The 21,577-nt window shown below is 42.5% G+C and overlaps 1 protein-coding gene across 1 annotated transcript in view; it reads left to right on the top strand.

The window, feature by feature from the left end:
• DCAF5 (DDB1 and CUL4 associated factor 5) overlaps nt 1-21,256 on the top strand; it is a 66,263-nt gene extending 45,007 nt beyond the window's left edge. The window contains exons 8-9 of the mRNA XM_020788492.3: nt 310-437; nt 18,448-21,256. Coding sequence (XP_020644151.3) covers nt 310-437; nt 18,448-20,250 — 1,931 coding nt within the window. The 3' untranslated portion in view covers nt 20,251-21,256. The remainder of the gene's footprint in view (nt 1-309; nt 438-18,447) is intronic.
• Nucleotides 21,257-21,577: the final 321 nt, after the last annotated feature.

Genomic DNA, 21,577 nt, shown 5'->3' with positions numbered 1-21,577 from the left:
GATATCTGTTTTATAAAGCTGGGTCTTTCAGATGTTGGGTGGGCAGAAGGAATCATATAATAATAATCTTGGAACTGCAGAGCTGGAATGAACCCTATGGATCATTGAGTCCAGTTCCTTTCAAGGAGGCACAGTGGGAAATTGAACTCCCAAGCTATGGCTCCACAACCAGAGACCAAAGGCACTGAGCTATCCAGCAGCTCAATTGAAAATCATCCTTCTATGTAGAAACGTAAGTTGTCCAGTATCTGTGTAGTAAAACTAATACATGGTACACGTTCCAATTCTGCCGTCCTCTTGTTTTTCCAGGTGGGATTGGCAGGGTAGTTAATGGTGCTTTTATGGTCCTGAAAGGTCATCGTTCCATTGTGAACCAGGTCCGATTTAATCCCCACACCTACATGATCTGCTCTTCAGGTGTGGAAAAGATTATAAAGGTGAGCTTTTCTAGGTTTGTCAAAAATGTTTTTTCCTTTCCTGATTTTTTTGAGTCTCCATGTATTCTTGTCTTACCGAGAAAAACCTTTTTCTTGATCATTCTCTGTGATGTATATTCCTAAGTAGAGTTCCTATCTTTATCTTAATCTCAGAACTGCAGAACTGGAAGGAACCCTGTACAGTATGGATCATCAAGTCCAGCCCCTGTCAAAGAGGCACAAGTGGGGAATTAAACTTCCAACTTCTGGCTCCCCAGCCAGATGCCTAAACTACTGAACTATCCAGCAGATTCTGCTGGCTCCTCTAACTGTGGAAGAATAGGAGCTGCAATTATATTGACAGATTCCAATAATTGGAGAATGTGCACAAGTTAGGGCACCCGTCTGACATATAAACAACATTCCAAGAGTATGCTTTAAGTATCATTGCAGTTTAAGACACAAACATTTATCCAGTCTAGTGAAGATTAATTAGATGAGACCCTGAGAGACCGCTCATGGCCTGCATGCATTTTTCTTCTATTTTTCTTAATAAAATATGACCATGACCAGCAGAGAAGCAAGCAGAAGCAAAGATGTCCACAGGAATTTTTCTGAGAGGAGGAGCTAGGTTACCATGATTTGTGTACAAATTTCAGCCACTGTATGACACAGCGGCTGAAATCTAACAGTATGTCACCACTAAAGTAGGCCCATTGACTCAGCGAAACTTATGGAGGGTTGACTTACCAAGCTCCCACTAATTTAATAGACCTAGTTACAATTTACTACTGAATTTAAGCCAGAATTTGTATTTCTCTGGGTGCTTTAAAATAATGAATGCATGTAAGATTAATTGAGGGGAAATGCCCTCCACAGGCAAAAGAGTTTGCTGTACTTTACTGCAAAGGCCATTCTGCTGTCATGATACTAAAGTACCAGTTCGCAAGTGGCCGCTTAAGGTATACAGAATATTTCTGTATGTACTGCACAATTGCGAACTTGCTATTGCAATAGGAGACCTTTTCAGTTGCTTTCCTTTATAAACAGAGTCGGTAAAATGCCTGCACCAACGTTCACGTCCTGCATGCTCTTTGTTGCAGCTCCCTGCCATAACTGCATGTGTACCTCATGTAGGTCTCAGTTCCCTCCGTTCCTAGGAATTAAAATAGCATCAAAATATGACAGATGGAGGCAAGCAGATGTATATATGACCTCTCCTGGTCTGACTAATCGGTAGTGTGTGAAACTGCCCTCAGTGTCTCCAAATCCTCATGCAGGGCCACCATTATAAATTACCATTCCTTGATAAACATTTATTGACTGCGTTGAAACGTAATTAACTTTGGAGGCTGCAAAGACCTAAAGCACGTCTATTCTTACATTGGCTTAAGACAGGTTTCTGTTCTTCATACTCACAATTTTTGGACCAGAAGTCTAATTTATATCTAAATGATTCTGTGAACTAAGCATTCAAGTATGAAGGACAGAGTTCACTAAGATCGGCTATTGAACTTCATGGATTGACAGCAACTTAAATCTCACCCTTCCCAGCCCACGGCCATTGCACCACCCTGGCTCTCACACACTGAGCTGAGTATTTGAGCGCTAGTCTTATATCCATTGATGCATGTACCAAGTAGGATCAACAGAAATTAATTCTAATCCAGTTTGGGTTGCAAAGATTTACTGAAGAACTTTGTCAGTTTAGAGAACATGGCACTAATTGTAGTCACTTTGATAGGCATAAACATTGCATATTCAAAGGGAAATTGACTGAATGGAATTAATTGAGCCAAGAGCTGGTCTTCTGCCATTTGCCAGCTAGGGTTCATGGCTGGTCAGCACAACCAAAGGCCTGCCTGTTTTCAGTTTTTTGAATCATTTGCCAAGACCCTACTAAAACTCTAGACTGTATCTCTGGACCCTTCTTTCGTTTGGTGCTGTTTTCTTTTCTTTAGATATATTTGCGTATTTAAAAAGGAACATCTGTCACAGCATTGCAAATGGGGATTTTACAATAAAAGTGTGTTGTATATCATTGGAAATCTTACATTTCACTTTCCAGAAGTCTGCCTAGACATTTGCAGGCTGCCTACAAGTTACTGCCAAAGAGGGTTTTGTCTCTGTGTGTTGAAGTTGATTGATCCCGTTTAAGCCTTTTGGTAACTTTGCTTCTAGTGACCAATCATGCCCTGAATCCTTCCTGTGTAACCGTATTTCGTCTGTTGGATTAACTAAGTGTCCCCTGGGTTGTTTTTGTTGTGTCTTTATTTCTGCTTGTGGGCTAAAAGGTTGGATTATTTAAATGTCCTTCAGGAATCTCTGCAACTTTTTAAAGACTGTACTGCCTGCTTGGCTCTGAAAAAGAGAATTCCTGTGGGGTCACAGCCTGTGGGCCTCTTAGAACATGGTCATGTTTTCTAATTCATAAATATGATACTAAATACAAGGAAGAAACTCTTCTGTATATAATTGCTTTATTATAGTTTCTATTTTTCTTTCCTGGTTCTGATGCACTTTGGTAATTACCGTGCAATGTCTCAAGTTTAGATTGTCAGTCCTTGAACTCCTGCTCTGTGATCACATATGGCTGGCAAGGGTGATGCTGTCCCCGTTGAGTACAAAAGAGTTCCTGATAATGTCACATGGTCCTGAGATCTGCTCTGCAGTCATTTCGAGTGTACACTATTTAGCACGGTGTTCTCCAGAAATGTATAGCTTTAGACACATGTTGAAAATGTACCTATTTTTGCAAGCCCATTTTAGTTCTCATTGTAGTACAACCTACCATCTGTGTAATGGCTAACAAAAATATTGGTTTTTGTATTTCATGTTCATTGAGTTATATATTATGCAGAGGTTTGGCCTCTTTGGTGAGCAAAAGTATACCAAGTTTAGCTGGCAGTTAATTAACCAAACTCCTGGAAAAGGACTTCCATTTTGGGTGGAAAAGCTTAACCAGAAAGCATGAGCAGCTTTGAGGCATTAGATAACCTTTCAATCCCATCTCACCCTGGGCAGCAACAACAGTATCTTGTCATATCTGTTTTTCACACTTATCAAAAAACAGCCAGGACAATGGTTTTGTGTACTGTTTTGCAAAAAGTGTGAATGGTAGTGAACAGAAGCTATAGACCATCTTGATTGCTGCCATTGGTGTTGTAAACATTCAGGCTGCCCTTTATGTAAAGTTTGGCATCCTTTTTTGGCAGTGCGGGCACAAAAGCACAGTATCCCACATTCATAACCTGGAGTTTTTTGAATAGGCACCAAAGCTCTGCTAACATCATATAAAATCATCCCTAGGAGACAAAGCAAAACAAATAAAACAAAACCTTTTTTAAAAACTAAAAAGAAATGTCACAGCTTAAAGAAGTGAGCATGAAATGATTTATTCCCAATTCTTTTTAAAAAAATCTTTTAAAATATTTATTTTATTTTATTTTATTTATTGGATTTTTACCCCGCCCCTCTAGACAATGTCTACTCAGGGCGGCTTACAATTAAAACACGGCAATATATACATATATAAAATCATAAAATTTTTCAGTTATTTACAATTATAACTACAATTTGAGTAATTGATTACCTACCAAAACATTGCCAAGATGGTCTACCATAAGGAGAAAGAAAAAGAAAAAACTAGGGATAGAAATCACTTAATTGACTGGAGGGAAGGCCTGTTTAAATAGCCAAGTTTTTGCTGGCTTTTGAAAACACCCAGTGAGGGTGCCAGCTGAATTTCAGTTGGAAGGGTATTCCACAGCCGAGGGGCCTCCTCTGAGAGTCAGCTATTTGGGTCCTGATTGAGAAGGTCAAAAGTTCAGTTGCCACAGACCTGGAGCTGGTTTCCCCTTTGAATACTTGTGGTCAGGAGCCTGGTCTCAGAAATCCTGAGAGAATGTTTCCTGAAACCAATCAGGACTCGGACAAACACACCTGCTTTAAATATGCCTTAAATATGAAAGCTAATTCCCTAGACATACATGGCAAAATGTCCCTTTTTGGAGGACTGTCACTTCATTCTTTAAAGCAAGTCTCTTCAAAGAAAACCTGTCTTTCAGTTGTTTCTTTGACCTTTGATTGCCTTCCAAACATCTCCCTTTGGGTTAAAATCACATTGGAAAGAATTTGAGGTGATGAATTTAAAGACAAATTGACAAATCAGAGACGATGCTATTTTAATTATGATAAAGAAGAAGAAATGATCAGGAGAAAATTTAATGTTAAAAGATGCAAATGCATTTAGTGTTTAAGTATAAATATTTTAAAAAACATGTTTTAAAAAACCTTTTTATAAATTGAAACAAGAAGTTTAAGAAGTCAGAGGAGTTGAGAAGGATAGAATAGTTTTGCATGGTAGCAGTATGTGACATGAAGATATTACCTAAGATTACTATTTATTTATGATTATGCTAATAAAGTTATTAGAGTAAGAGTGAAAAGACTGGCAAACTATAATTAATAAATTTTGTAATGGCGACAAAAGAGCAAGGATAAATAAAAAGTGTTGGTGTAAATTTCAAAATCTAGGATGGTTAGGTTTACCTAATATAAGGTTTTGTGCGTGTCCGTGTAGAAATTTCAATGCAGTCTAATAAATTAATATGGTCAAAGTTGGAATTTCAGGTTAATGAGGATTTGGAGAATATTCTTTTTGAGCAAAATAATGACAGTATTGGAAAGAAGATTAAAAATACTTTTCTCAAAAATATGCTAAACATTTGGAATAGGTATTGAAAAATATTTATTCCATCAGTATTTCCATTACAGCTTGTTAAAAAAAAGTATTTTCCAAGGAAGTTGAAAGGAAGTTTGGAAAATGTACAGTGGTGCCTCGCATGACGACATTAATTCGTTCAGCGAAAATTGCTGTCGAATGAAAACGTCGTCATGCGATATTTAAAAACCCATAGAAACGCATTAAAACTCAATGCATTCCTATGGGCTTAAAACTTACTGTCCAGTGAAGATCCTCCATAGCGCAGCCATTTTTCCTGCCCGTGCAGCGAGGAATCCATCCCAGAAAACAGCGGGCGGCCATGTTTTTTACCCGGCGGCCATTTTGAAACCGCCGATCAGTTGTGCAAAAATCGTCGCTTTGCGATGATCGGTTCCCGAAGCAGAAAATCGGTATTTCATGAGGTATTTACTTAAAATCTTCTTTAAATCAATACATAGCAAAATTTATGACAAGTGCATAGAAGAGGCAGAAGATATCCATCAAAATATGACTGAGAACTGAGGAACCACAATTCTGTATATATGTAATGTGGGAGAAATGCTGTGCCATGAAAGTGGATTCGTTCACTTGCTTAATTGACTAAAAGCTGTTGACAAAGTTTAACACAGCAAGCTGTTGGTAAACAGATCTTTGTTCAAGAAAGAGTTGTGTAATTGGTAATATCTAATGGAAAGAAAAAGCTGCAGTGAACATTGAAGATAAGGTGACAAAGGACATAGAGCTGTGGAGACCACAAGACGGTTGCTTTTAAATTTTATACCCAAAGACCATATATAGTGAAGAATTTGCTAATTGAATTGATGAGATAAGTGTCAATGTGGATGTTATCAACAGCAGCCTGTATGCACATCATATTGAATTACTAGCTAACAATACAGATAGCTGCAAAGGATACTCAGCTGCTGAGTGGCTATGGAGAGTTATAGATATGGGTTAGTATCTATGCTTTCATAGGATAATCTAATATAGGGCACCCCTAATTATACACATCAGTACCAATATTTTGCTTCAGTTTATATGAATAACATGCAGAATACTCTAGAGTAGCCATTCTCAATCTCTTTTGGGGTTATGGCCATAAACACAATATGAAAGAAATATAGCCCAAATCAGTCACAGAATAAACCTTATAATGTGTTTTATTTATTTATTTATTTTAAATATTTTTACCCCTTCTTTCTCCTTAAAAAGAACCCAAGGCAAATTACATCATTGAAAGACAATATTTATAGCTGGAAACAATGAGTATAAAGAGGCATCTTATATCATTAAAAGATAATATTAAAGCTAAAACAATAAGTATGCAAATAATAAAAAGGAACATACAAATACCATTCTGAAGATAAACACAAGTAGTACTAAAAATCCAGTCAGAGCAACAATGTCTAATAATCCATCTGAAATTTATTCATGTAGCCAGTCATTCACGTAGCCATTTTGCCTGAAGAGAAAAGTATTTGCTTTTAGAAGGACAGCAAATATGGGGCTAGTCTGGTTTTCCGTGGGAGGGTGTTCCAAAATCTAGAAGCAGCAACAGTGAAGGCTCGCTCCTGTGTTTCTATCAGATGCACTTGTGAAGGTGGTGGCACCAAGAGAAAGGCCTCTCCTGATGATCTTAACATCCAAGCCAGCTCATAATGTCTTCAGATAGCTTGGACCCAGGCCATTTATGGCTTTATAGATTAAACCAGCAATTTGGATTGTGCCAGGAAACAGATTGGCAACCAGTGGAGCTGCTGTAACAGGAGGGTTATGTGATCCCTGTGACCAGCCCCAGTCAGCAATCTGGCTGCTTCATTTTGGATCCACTTAAGTTTCCTGACATTTTCCATTGGCAGCCCAACATGGAGCGTGTTACACGAATCCAGCTGAGAAGTAACTAAGGTGTGTGTCACAGTAGCCAGATCAGATCTCTCCAGAAACGGACATAACTGTTGTACTAGTGTTAATTATGTAAATGCATTCCTGTCCACCACCAAAACCTGGGCATCCAGGCTCAGAGATGAATGCAGGAGCACCCCCAAGTTGCACACATGTGTTTTCAGGGGGCATGTAACCCCATCCAGTATAAGCTGCATCCCTATTCCTTGATCTGCGTTTCAATTGATCAGAACCACCTCTACTGTGTCTGGATTAAGTTTCAGTTCTTTGTGGCCTCTGCGAATGCACACAAGTGGGTTCTGCAGCTGAACAGTACGAAAAAGATTTGACAATAAGACATCCCCAAGTGGAGCGCATGCTCAGCCCTACAAACTTCCCCTCAGTTCCTTTTTTTCCTGCCGCGTTGGTAGGACGTACTGGAACACCTAAAGTGTGAATAGTGAGTATTAGTTTTCTTAAATATACGATTACTTTCTAAATTACCTCAGATTCTTGTATTATTATTATTTTACATCCCCCTGTGTTTATCGTCTATTTTTCTCCCTGCATACAACTTTTTTCATCTTCCCGCATTTCCCCCCCCCCCTTTCCCCACAACGACGATTTCCCTTCTCTCCCATTTTTATGGTCCCTCGGGGACTGTTTAAACGGTGCGTTCTTTGCCAGAGGAAAATTCTGCTTACTGACGGGCATGCTTATTTTGCTTGGGGGAGGAACACCAAACATAATTGTGCCCTGAATGCAAAAAGCTAACAAAACCTGCAATAAAACAAAGGTTACAGTGATTAAGATCACATCTGTGGGATACGTGTCTTGGCCCAACTATGGAAATACTTACCTCACCAAAAGAGTCAACATGTTCACAACCAGCTCAATCAATATCGAGCCCCAATGGCTCACTCGAGCCTGACACCAACCCCAGCATGGCAAAAAGAATCTTCTAAAGGTCCTTCGAAATTGAGCTTGAAGCCCATTTCGAAGACACGGACGCCGAAGGCACTAAAAAAAAAAGACAAAGACAAATTATCAAAAACTAAAAAAAGATCAAAATCGACAAATATAGAACCACTACAGCCTATTCCTCCTTCACCAATCTTAGAGGAATCATCAAGAGAAGTTCCCATTTCAACATTTGATAGAGAAGAGCATAACTTAACTTCAGCACAAGCTGCACTATCAATAGCTAGCCTTTCGCCTAGCACAGGCCATTCACAGGCTAAGATCCATTCCAGCCAGGCCTTGGCCCTTTCTAGCCCTTGTTTATCAGGGCGGGCGTTAAGTGTGCAAGCTTTGGGATCAGAATCTTCCCGACACTCTCTGTGTAAACACAAAGGAAAGAGACGGCATATCTCTCCACCTCAATATGCCCCTCAACATGAACAGACATATTATTACCTGGAACACCATCAGTTTTTTCCAACACCTTTCTGTCATCACGGGCAGCAATACTATGACCCGTATTACCCAGGGATGTACCCTGACACTATGTGCTACGACGAACCAAGAGTACAATATGCCTCACCACCATGGCGTTCAAATGTCGAGATCACCATCTCCTCTAACTCAGCGTCATCGCTCATCACATTCAATTCAAACACAGACTCATCCATCATCAAAGTCTGTCCTTAAAAGACCTACTTCAATATCAGAAACACTGATACCGAGTAAAAGAACAAAGCAATCAAAACAACCTTCTTTACAAATATCCACAACCTATGCAGGTCCATCCTTACTTACCGGCACTGAAACTCAATTGAAATCAATCCAGTAATCAAGAGAATCAATACCAATAACATTGATATCTAGATTACAACGTTCACCATCTATTTCTTCGACATCAAGACTCCACTGGATTCAGAGAATCACATACCAGCCTCCCTACCCCTACATCAGATATTGGAGAGAATCAGCCTTCCTCACCTTCAGAAGATTTCACATCATATTCCCAATTAATCCTTAGAATGGACAAGATATTAGAATTAGACATCCAAGAACCACCAACCCAAGAAAAAGACTTAGTTTTTTCACAGCCTGGACCAGGATAAAGCTCCCCCACTGAGCTTAAATCTAATACCAGCCATGTTTCAACTGGTGAAGGACTCATGGGATAGACGTCCATCATCCCTCCAGATTCCACACACAGTGGAAAATCATTAGAACACTCATGGACCCAGTGCAGTACAGTGGTGCCCCGCATAGCGACGTTAATCCATTCCGGATTAACCATCGCTATGAGAAAACATCGCTATACAGATAGGAAAATGCCATTGGAACGCATTAAACATCGTTTAATGCGTTCCAATGGCTTCTACACTCACCGTAAAGCGATGTTTTCTCATAATGGCAGCCATTTTCGCGCCCTCGGTAAGCGAGGGCAGGGCGCGAAAATGGCTGCGGCCGCCGATCAGCTGGCCGCTGGCCGAAAATGGGGCCGGCGCTAGGGCAGGAGGGCGGGGGAAGGCTCCCACGCCCTCCTCCCCAGCTCACCCCTGCTTCTTCAGCCGGCCTCCTTTCCCCTCCTGCCGAGCGTGCAGGGGCGTCTGTGCCGGCGATCGGCCAGGAGGGGAAAGGAAGGCTCCTTTCCCCTCCTGCCGAACGCCCTTCTGGCCGGCGATCGTGATCGGCCAGGAGGGGAAAAGAAGCCTCCTTTCCCCTCCTGCCGAGCGCGCAGGGGCTTCTGTGCCGGCGATCGGCCAGGAGGGGAAAGGAAGGCTCCTTTCCCCTCCTGCCGAACGCCCTTCTGGCCGGTGATCGCGATCGGCCAGGAGGGGAAAAGAAGCCTCCTTTCCCCTCCTGCCGAGCGCGCAGGGGCGTCTGTGCCGGCGATCGGCCAGGAGGGGAAAGGAAGGCTCCTTTCCTCTCCTGCCGAGCGCGCAGGGGCGTCTGTGCCGGCGATCAGCCAGGAGGGGAAAGGAAGGCTCCTTTCCCCTTCTGCCAAGCGCGCAGGGGCGTCTGTGCCGGTGATCAGCCAGGAGGGGAAAGGAAGGCTCCTTTCCCCTCCTGCCGAGCGCGCAGGGGCTTCTCTGGCCGGCAATCGGCCAGGAGGAGAAAGGAAGGCTCCTTTCCCCTCCTGCCGAGCGTGCAGGGGCGTCTGTGCCGGCGATCGGCCAGGAGGGGAAAGGAAGGCTCCTTTCCCCTCCTGCCGAGCGCGCAGGGGCTTCTCTGGCCGGTGATCGGCCAGGAGGAGAAAGGAAGGCTCCTTTCCCCTCCTGCCGAGCGTGCAGGGGCGTCTGTGCTGGCGATCGGCCAGGAGGGGAAAGGAAGGCTCCTTTCCCCTCCTGCCGAGCGTGCAGGGGCGTCTGTGCCGGCGATCGGCCAGGGGGGGAAAGGAAGGCTCCTTTCCCCTCCTGCCGAACGCCCGCTGACTTTTTCCCCCAGCTGACTGGCGGGAGATTTGGAAGAAGCCCCTCCAGTCAGCTGGCGGAAATGGAGCCTATGAGGAAAAATCGCAAAGCGATTTTTCCCCATAGGAAACGTTATGCGATCGCAAAAGCGATCGCAAAATCTTCTTCGTTAAGTGAATTCCTCGTTAAACGGGGCACCCGTTAAGCGAGGCACCACTGTATTTCTTCTGAAACATCCAACGCCTAATTCAGTCTTCAAATCTACTCAATACAGAGCTCGTAACAAATCTTCAGTAGCACCAACCAACAAAGGAGGACGTAAAATTGATATCCTAGGAGGAAAGCTTTATTCTCTTGCCTCCTTTCTAATATGGGTCGCTAATTATCAAGCAGCCGCAGGGGCTTATCAGAGACATCTATGAGATAAAGTCTTATCCACACTCCAAGGTAAAGGTAAAGGTTCCCCTTGACAATTTTTGTCCAGTCGTGTTCGACTCTAGGGGGCGGTGCTCATCCCCGTTTCCAAGCCATAGAGCCATCGTTTTGTCCGAAAACAATCTTCCGTGGTCACATGGCCAGTGCGACTTAGACACGGAACGCTGTTACCTTCCCACCGAGTTGGTCCCTATTAATCTACTTGCATTTGCATGCTTTCGAACCGCTAGGTTGGCGGGAGCTGGGACAAGCGACGGGCGCTCACTCTGCCGTGTGGATTCGAACTTACAGCTGAAGATCCACACTCCAAACCACATTAGAAACCACCAGAACAGGATTAGTCAACGCTTACACAGAAGCATCAACACTTGCAAAGCAACAAAGAGTAGCTGCACGACAGACAGCTGATGCAGCATCCAAAGCAATGGCCACTTCCATCGCACTCAGAAAGCACACATGGCTTAGATCATCTAACATTTTAGACAACACAAAAAGAATAGAGGATCTCCAGTTTGATGCTACTGGACTTTTCAGTTCAAAACAGATGAGCTCATGAAAAATATACATAAATTAAGAAAGACTGCAAAATCTTACACACCACAACAGCTTTATCGATACCAGAGAACACCATACCGAAAACAGCCATACTACCAACAACAGCACTATCCATACCAACAACCTTTTTGTTCATATCAACCACAACCTTATGACAGACCCTACCCTACGACATCGACTTCGACCTCTCAACCATTTTGAAACCAACAATCACAAAGCGGAAGACAGCCCTTTCGGAAGCAACAAAGAAAGGGTAAGCAATATCCATAATCTTTTACCATCAACATTTCATACAAGACTTCACAACTTTGTATGGAAACAAATGGGTTTTATCCATAATTCAAAGAGGTTACTTTATCGAATTTTTCAAAACCTCACCATCCAGTATTATCAGGACTATCCCCTTTTCTTTAGTTCTTCAAGAAGAAGTGTAATCTCTTCTACAAAAACAAGCCATACTTATAGTCCCTTCATCATCCTCTCATGACAGATTCTATTCAAGATACTTTACAGTCCCTAAAAAGGATGGAGGAGTTCACCACATCCTCGATTTAAGGAAGCTTAACAAATTTATTCGACTTTGAAAATTCCGTATGTTAACTCTCAATACCATTATTCCCCTTCTTTCACAGGGAGACTGGTTCATGTTTATTGACTTACAAGATGCTTATTTTCACATATTGATTCACCCACTAAATCAAAAATTTCCTTGATTCAGATTTGACGGCATATCATACCAGTTTTGCTCCCTTCCCTTCGGACTATCCACAGCACCAAGGACATTTACAAAATGTATGGCACCGATTGCAGCCTATCTCCGACTCCAAGGAGTAACCACTTTCCCCTATATCGATGACTGATTAATCGTAGCTTCCTCATACCAAGATGCAGTAAGAGCTACAGAAATAACCTTGGACACCCTACACAACTTGGGACACAAGGTGAATTACACCAAATCTCACCTCGAACCATCACAGATGACCAGCTATATTGGTCCTTACTTCGATTCCCTGCAGGCAAGAGCATTCTTACCTTTAGAAAGGATCACCAAATTAGAACAAGCCATCAGTTCATTCCAACCTATGACATTGGTATCGGCACATAAAGCCCAACATCTACTCGGGTTCATGGCATCTACCACAGTGGTCATTCAACATGCAAGGCTCAAGATGAGATCGTTGCAAGCATGGTTCCTGTCACTATTCGACCCCATGACAGACCAGCAGTCGAAACGCCTCACTGTGACACCAGAACTTGCAAGTCAACTTACCTGGTGGACATTCCTTCCACATCTAGCAGTGGGCAGACCATTCAAGCCTCTGCAGTTGTCGATAGAGGTCACCACCGATGCCAGCCCTTCGGGATGGGGAGCCCACTGTCAAGAACTGGAAATACACGGCCTGTGGACAAAGAAAGAAAGGTTATTACATATAAATCATCTCAAACTGTTAGTGATAATAAAAGCCTTTCGAGCCTTCTTACCATGTATCGAAGGACAAGCAGTACAGCTCATCACAGACAACACCATGCTATGTACTACATAAACAAACAGGGAGACACACATTCACAAGACCAGATAGGCAGGATATAAATTAAATAATAAATAAATAAATAAATTCTATACCTTACCATGGATCTATGGGAATGGTGTTATCTCCACCACATTTTCCCCGGGCTATTCACATTTCTACAGAAGAAAATTACATAGCAGATTAACTAAGCTGACTGCCCACACGAACACACGAATGGACTTTAGATGATCATGTCTTCCATTTGTTATCGATGGGGACACCCAACCATAGACCTCTTTGCATCAAAACACAACACGAAGTGTCAAAGATATGGCTCCCAAGCCGGCATTCGACCCCAAATCACTGGGTGATGCTTTCATGATAGACTGAACAGGAGAACTACTATATATGTTCTCTCCAATCCCTCTGATCCAAAGATCAATCATTTGAAGAGCAGATGCCATAATCATTGCTCCATGGTGGCCACGACAACCGTGGTTCACCCATCTGAGGTCGATGGCAATGGACATATTTCACCTACCGTCAATACCCAACCTCCTATCTCAGAACAATGGAGCAATCTTCCATCCCGAGATCCAGTCTCTGAATCTGATGGCCTGGAGGATACTCCTGCCTTCCGAAGCATAGTAGACCGAGCTCGAAAGCCATCTACACAAGGACTCTATGAAAATAAATGGAAATCGTTCAGGGCATTTACAAAATCACAAAACTTAATTGCAACATCAGTCTCTCTTAAGACAATGCTTATCTTCATTCTCCACCTCTTTGATTTAGGACTATCAAACTCAACACTGAAAGTTTATATATCGGCTATCGTAGCTCATTAACCTTCTCATTCACAATCAGCAAAACTTTTTTCACACCTGACTTTAAAAAAGATTTCTCAGAGGTCTTCAAAATATTCAACCCCCAAGACAACAAATTGTACCTCAATGGTCATTACAATTAGTTCTAAATTCTCTCACTAAGCCACCTTTCAAACCAATGGCTACATGTAATAAAAATTGTTGTCCCTGAAGACAGCTTTTCTCATGGTGATAACATCTGCCAAGCGAGCTAGTGAATTAGCAGCTCTTAGATCAGACCCACCATACCTACAATTTCATCCATACGAGGTTACTATGTATTTGGATGTACCATTTCATCCCAAAATTGTCTCTGAATTTCATTTGAATCAACCTTTGATTTTACCATCTCCTTCTACATCCATTGAGCACATGCTCCATATGCTGGACATCTGAAGTGCTTTGGCCTTTTACAGCAACAGGACAAATGCATTCAGGAAGTCCCCAAGACTATTTGTATGCTTCCAAGGTCCTCACAGGGGTGCTCCAGCATCACCACAAACCATCTCGTGCTGGATAGTACAGACTATATCATTGGCATATGACTTTCAGGTAAAACACCTCCTGAACATTTAAAGGCCCATTCCACCAAAGCGCTGTCAACATCCACTGCTCTCCATCATGAAATAGAACTACAAAACATCTGCCAAGCAGCAACCTGGTCCAATCCATCGACATTTGTCAAGCATTATCGCCTCGATTTTGACATCACTGCTACTATAATGTCCCACCATCCGGTAAGTGAGCATGTCGGTCACCCACTTGTGTATATTCACAGAGGCCACAAAGAAGAAAGAGAGGTTATTTAGCTGTAACCATAGTTCTTCTAGTGGATCTCTGTGAATTCACACATCCCTCCCTTCCTTCCCTCTGTCCATCATGTTGTCTTTTATATACACTCCTACTTTGACAGTGGCAGACTTTTGGACGGAACTGAGGGGAAGTTTGGAGGGTGGAGTATGCGCTCTACGGGGGGATGTCTTATTGTCAAATCTCTTTTAAGCTCTAGAAAATTCCAAAACGTCCTGCGCAGGTGCAGAACAACCCACTTGTGTGAATTCAGAGGTCCACTAGAAGAACTATGGTTACAGATAAGTAACCTCTCTTTTATTCACCCTCATCCAGTTCATAATTGATACTAATCACTGATTTAGAGCCAAAACCGCTTCCTCAGATTTAGGTGGCAAGGAGAGGTAGAATCACGCAACATCAGTATACTGGTAATACAGCACCCCAAAACTCTGGATAGTCTCTCCCAGCAGTTTCATGTAAATGTTAAATAACATAGAAGAAAAAACAGAACCCTGAGGGGCCCCACAGGTCAGTGGCCAGGGTGTTGAACAGGAACACCCCCCCATACCACCTTCTGAGTTCTCTCCTCCAGGAAGGACTGGAGCCAACATAAAATAGTATCCCCAGTCCCATTCCAGAGAGACAGGTCAGGAGGATACTGTGGTCAAGAGTATCAAGAGCCACTGAGAGGTCAGGCAAAACCAACAGGGACACAGACCCCCTATCCAATTCCCGGTGTACATCATCCACCAAGGTGACCAAAGCAGTCTCTGTCCTATAGCTGAGCCTGATACCAGTTTGAAATGGATCTAAATAATTCATCTTATCCAAGAACCTCTGGAGCTGAGAGACCACAACGCACCCTAGTACTTTCCCCAAGAATGGAATATTATATACTGGTGTATAAAGCAGTGTGTTTCCAGTCTCTGACCCCCCTTCAAATCTGCCATATGCCCCCCCCATGAGAATGACTGTGCTAGAGTACAACTTCCTCTGAGATCGCTGCCTGCCTCCTTAATATAAGAGGAATTGGAGACAAATTAGAGATAATTGTAAACATTTGCCCCTTATGGGGCTTCATTAATTTTTGTATTATTTATTCTGCTACTAAAATTCAGATTTGAAGAGTGGTTATGTGCACACTAGGATTGGAATGGTTGCCGTAGAAGACAATGTTGTTTGTCAGTCTCATCCTGGACTTACATAGTGATCTAACAATCCAAGCTTCCCTGCAAAATCATGAGTGCTAGAAAACTTCGTCTCTTTATAGCTCAAATCCTGTTACACTGCATAGTAAGTTGCCACTAGAGCAGGGCCATTGAATCAGTGAAGACTGGGTGAGTCAATTCCTCTGTAAGTTCCCTTGATTCAAATTGGTCTACTTTAATTTTGCCTTACAGGATTTTGATTCATCTGTCATTAAAAATGAATGCATCCTTCAAATGTTCCTGAGTCTTGGATTCTTGTGATGAAGTAGCAGCTTTGCTCAGTAGCCTCAGTTATTGTGCTGAATAAAGAATGACTAACACTGAATACCTGCCACATCTCTGAACTTTTCTGCTAGGGCAGAACTTCATTTCCAAATGAATTTAATATGTTAACTATGATTTCTATGGGTGTTTTTTTCTTTTTTTGGATGATCAGGTATCGTTACTGTTATTTTATGTGCTGCCCAAACTAAATTTTCATCTTCTAATGTGGCCCAGGGAAGGTGAAAGGTTGGACACCCCTGTGCTAGGGGAATGCAAGCAGGAGAGAGTTGGGTTTTTCTGCATGGGACAGCTTACTCAGCAGCCCCTTCTCTCCAGGCCTGTGTGTGAAAGAGAATTCCCAAGTCACTACCTGTCTCAGGGCAAGACTGATGGCAGACCTTTCTCCAAAACAATTTTTCTTTACACATTCAGACTGCCCCATAGTTGCCTTGCAGGAGAAAGAGCAAAATAAAATGACTGCTCCAGCACTGTTTAATCTGTTGACTGATTTTCAGATTCAGGCATCTGAAAATGGCAGTCATAAAAACAAGACGTTGATAGGCAGCAACGGGCAAAATGAGACAAACAGAAAAAGGAAAGAGAGGGAAAAGTCTTCTCATTGGATTCTTTCAATATATGTTTTAATGACGTTGTCTTTTATTTCTCTTTTAAATAATGGGCCCAGTTCATTTGCTGAGGGCACAGTTTTGATCTCGTGGAGAGTTAATGGAGGTATTTCTTCCTGGCTGGCTGTGGGTTATGCACACACATAGTGGCCAGTAGCCTTTGCTTTGAATGGGAGTCTGTCCAGCTTCTCCTCAGAACCCTAGGTGACACGTTAGCCACTAGCTAGATGGCTTAGAGGAGGGGGAGCCTGCCATAGTGTGTGATTTAGATGTCTATGAATGTACAATCCATCCCTTTTCATAGACATGACCTCAATATTTGGCAGATCGTCTTCTTCCACCCAGATCTACCCGAATCACCCGTCATCACCAGCAGGGACGGCTGAGGGATCTGACGCCGAGAGAGGCTCGGAAGGAAAAAACTAGAAACCGGGCCTTCTCAGCGGCGGCCCCTCGGCTATGGAACGCCCTTCCTACAGAAATTCGGCTAGCACCCTCGCTGGGTGTTTTTAAAAGACAGTTCAAAACTTGGTTATTTAAGCAGGCCTTCCCTCCAGTCAGCTAAGTCTTTTATTTTTATTTTTCCCATCTTATCCTTTTGGCAATCCTTTCCTAAATTAATTGTATTAACTAATATACCAATTGTATTTTTATGATTATCTATATTTTATATTGTCTTATTTTATGCTGTAAGCCGCCCCGAGTAGACCTGGTCTAGAGGGGCGGCATATAAATTTAATAAATAAATAAAATAAATAAATGACTATGCAAGCGGGAGGTGAAGAGCATAAGGTTCAATAGCTGTGATGTTTTATATGCATGTATGTGACTCTGTATACATTTATGCAAATTTAGCCATGTGTTCCACTTGCCAAAAGAAGCATGCAGAGCAGTTGAGGGAGTGAAATAGGTAGTTTGCTAAAATATCATGACACGTTTATTGTATTAGTATCCTTATTTTTCTGAGGAAGAAGAGCCTTTGTTAATGCCTAGAGGAGGAGCGGGCAAAGTGTGGCCACTTCAAGCATTTTGTAGTCCCTGGGACTACCACAGAGCCCTTGAGGAACCACTCCCAGTTTGAAACTTCGAGGCAGCCTATGTTGTTCCCCACAGGGGCCGAGGATCAGTGTTTCGAATCCAGTTCCCCAAGACTCCCCGTAAATGCCTGTCCAGGCACTTGCTGCTTGACTTTTTCCTATATAAAAAAAGACAGTTACCAGCTGGCATCGCCCCTTACTGAAAGCTGGAGTTTGAATTTGGTCTCAAAGTTCTCAGACCTTGCCTACCTCTGGGCTCAATCTTTAATATAAAAGGCAACCAGATATTTAAGCGGCCTCCTCATCACCACACCAAGTTAACTTCTGTTACATAAAAACTCTGTGTTACAATTCTAGACATTCTTTAAAGTGGAAGACAGTTTACAAGATGTGATTCCTCTGGTTCGGCTGGGGAAAACTTTTTCATCTTAAATGGAATACATCTGTGGAACTGAGTAAAGAGAATTGTCCTTTGAGATCAGCTATATTGAGGTTATTGCAAAGGGATTTCCCCCCCACCCCCACCCTATAATTTTGATACAGATACATTGCTTCCTGACAACAGTTGGTGAAATCCTGTTGCTTAGAGTAATAAGTCACAACTGGAGTAGGCCTATTGAATCAGTGGAGATCTGGTGAGCTGACTCCTGTAAGTTCCACTAATTCAGTTAGCCTATTCTAGTTGTAACGTACTGTGCTGAGCACCAGGATTTCAGCTGGTATGTGGAACATATATGACACAGTATTTTCTCCTTTCCTTTGCAGATCTGGAGTCCATACCGACAGCCTGGTTGCACAGGAGATCTTGATGGTAAAATTGAGGGCGACTCCCGTTGTCTGTACACACATGAAGAATACATAAGTCTTGTGCTGAACAGTGGCAGTGGTCTGTCCCATGATTATGCCAACCAGTCAGTCCAAGAAGATCCACGAATGATGGCCTTCTTTGACTCCTTGGTCCGACGTGAGATCGAGGGATGGAGTTCTGATTCTGATAGTGATCTCAGTGAAAGCACTATTCTACAACTCCATGCTGGAGTAAGTGAGCGCTCAGGTTATAGTGAATCTGAGTCCTCCACCTCTCTACGTCACTCTCCACCTCACATGACAGAAGAATCTGATGAGCCAGCCTATAACTTGGGAACCTTGAGATCCACTGAATCTCCACCAGCCAGAGAAGCTGCAACATCTCGCCAGCAACGGCTGTCAGCACTTAGGAGATATCAAGATAAGCGTCTTCTAGCCCTTTCTAATGAGTCGGATTCTGATGAAAATACCTGTGAGACTGAGCTGGATGCAGATCTTTTCCCAAGGCCAAGGTCCCCAAGTCCTGAAGAGAATGACTCAAGCAGCTCCAGTAGTAGTAGTAGTAGTAGCAGCAGCAGCAGCAGCAGCAGCACAGAGGAAGAGGAGGAACTGAATGAACGGCGTGCCTCCACCCGGCAGCGCAATGCACTGAGGCGAAGGCAGAAACCACAAAAGGAAGAAAGGACTAATGTGAACACAGAAAACACAAGCACCTACATAGGAGAAGATATCTATGATTACCCCCAGATCAAAGTAGATGATCTTTCTCCTTCTCCAGCTTCATCACCTGAGAGGAATTCTGCAAATACAGAGGTCCGTAAAGAGAAGAACTCTCCTTGCTCAGAAAGTGAATCTGTAGACAGAAAGATCTACAAAGCTTTCAGATGGCTTCATTATTCTTACATGTCTTATGCTGCTAGTAAAGATGGGGAATCCTCTCATGGGGGTGGTGAAAATGAGGGGAAACCAGGCACTAGCAGAAAAGCTCAAGGTAGCCAGGATTCTTCAAATGAAAACCATAGTAAAGATATTGTAAAGGAACAGAGTTCAGCAGAAAGCTCTAAAAATGGTCAGGATCATGATTGTGAAAATCAGCGACAGCTAGAGGATCAGGAAAGCATAGCCCTAGATAATGGAGGCAGTGGGTCTGTAGACCATTCTTTTGATACTAAGAAGTTAAATGGAAAAGCCATTTGCAAAGAACGAGGTAGTTGCATTGAAGAGCCATGCAATCCATCTACAGGATTCATTGAACAAAAAAATAGCCAGAGTTGTCAAGCAGCATCTAGCCACAAGCCTTTGGCTGTTTCTAAGGATTCATTTTCTACTGCTGCCAACTGTAGTGGATCTGGAAATTGCTCTAGAACCCCAACGGATGATGGTGAGGACAGGAACATGGACAATTCCTGTGTAAACCACAATAATGGCCGTTTACACTCTCGCGCTTCCCACCTTAATAATGGACAAAGTCTTGGAGAGCAGGAGGCTTTTGCCCAAGGAAGACAATTACACTTAAATGCCGATAGTGGCAGCCTTGGGCAGACATGCACATCCCTGCACAAGGAATGCAGCCTGACTGCTACAGACTCTCCCAGTCACAGCACAAACATGAAAGAGGATGTTGCTGAGCTGCATCCTGCAGACAGTGATGGGTCTCAAATCCATGGGCGGCAGAAAAGGCACAGAGCAGAGTTTGAAGACACTGATTCTGAGAAGTCTTCCTCAGAAAAGAAGTTAAAAACCCATGCAGCCTGTTTGTGAAAAGCTGCGTCTCCAACTCTCCATTCCACCCTCCACTGGGTCTGTTTTAAATTGCCAGGGCTATGTTGTATAAAAATCTAATCAGCTTCTTTACAATGAGACTGAGTATAGTGTACCCTTACAAGGTTCTGTTCAAGTAAATCTTACTATTCTTCTGTGATGTGTGATGTTTGTTCAACTAGCTACCTGATGTGGCTATTGTAAATTTTACTCTTTGGAAAAAAAATTCTTTGAGTGTTGATACTGTGGGTTTTATAGTCACATTGAGCTGAGTGATAGGCAAATGACATCCTATAACTAATGAAGTGTGTTTTCTGTACAAGAAAGCAAGGGGGCAAATTAGATGCAGCCATTTAACCCTCTCTTATGCTTCTGAAGTCTTAAAGAAGAATAACTCATGATTTGGAAGCATCTTCATGATTTATGTGCAGTAGCATCACACAGCTATTTGTACTTAAAGTTAATCCAACTGCTCATTGAAAAAGCAGGAGATGGTTTGATCTAGAGACTGTTAAGGTAGTTTCCATAATTACCTTGTTTCCCCCTCTAAACTTAATTCCTTCATGCTACAAAATGGCCATATTAGTCAGTTGGGAGGTACTCTACTCCAGTTGAAAGCTGTTTGAGGTCTGTTCCTGGAGCAGTGGTAGACTTCTAGTGCTTTATTTGTGGCCCCCCAAATTATGATTTGGTTGCAGAATAATGTGTACCAGAGCTACACATCCTGCGTCTGTATTAGCGGCAGAGTACAGACAAGAAAAATGGCCCTTGTAGATCAGCAGTCAAGAAAGATACATAATGATGTACTGAACAGAAACTGTGAGTGCAAACTGAATCTTGAGACCTGATTCCTTTACATTTGTTTCATTTTCTTTTTGGAAAAAAAAGGACTTACCTTAATTTGGAACAGTAAGATGACTTTAGAGACTCTGGTTTTACAGTTCTGCACTACAGTATCAAAAGTGCAGTTTGATGTATGGTTTCCAATTAAACAAATATTTTTGTGTGTGTGGACTATCTTTGTTTTTTATAGCAGAGTCTAAAATTTATATATTTTTGTAACTTTGCGTACTGGAGGGGGGATGTCTAGAGTTCCATTCTGACATTTCTGCTTTCTTCTGGGACGCCAAGGGAGAATCATATAAATCACATATTACCTGTTCCCATTTTTTTTAACAATAGAGACTGCCACCATGATGCCCAGTGGAATGAGGTTCTCCCAGGTCCAGCTAGAGTTTGCAGCTACTTGGAGGTGGTTTTCTGGCTGCTTCCCTGACAAAATGGATACCTTGCAAAGTAGATACAACTCTACTGTTCACACCATTAG

This window comes from Pogona vitticeps, chromosome 1, assembly GCF_051106095.1.
Source record: "Pogona vitticeps strain Pit_001003342236 chromosome 1, PviZW2.1, whole genome shotgun sequence".
Lineage (NCBI taxonomy): Eukaryota > Metazoa > Chordata > Lepidosauria > Squamata > Agamidae > Pogona > Pogona vitticeps.
This window is presented reverse-complemented; position numbering and strand designations above follow the sequence as displayed.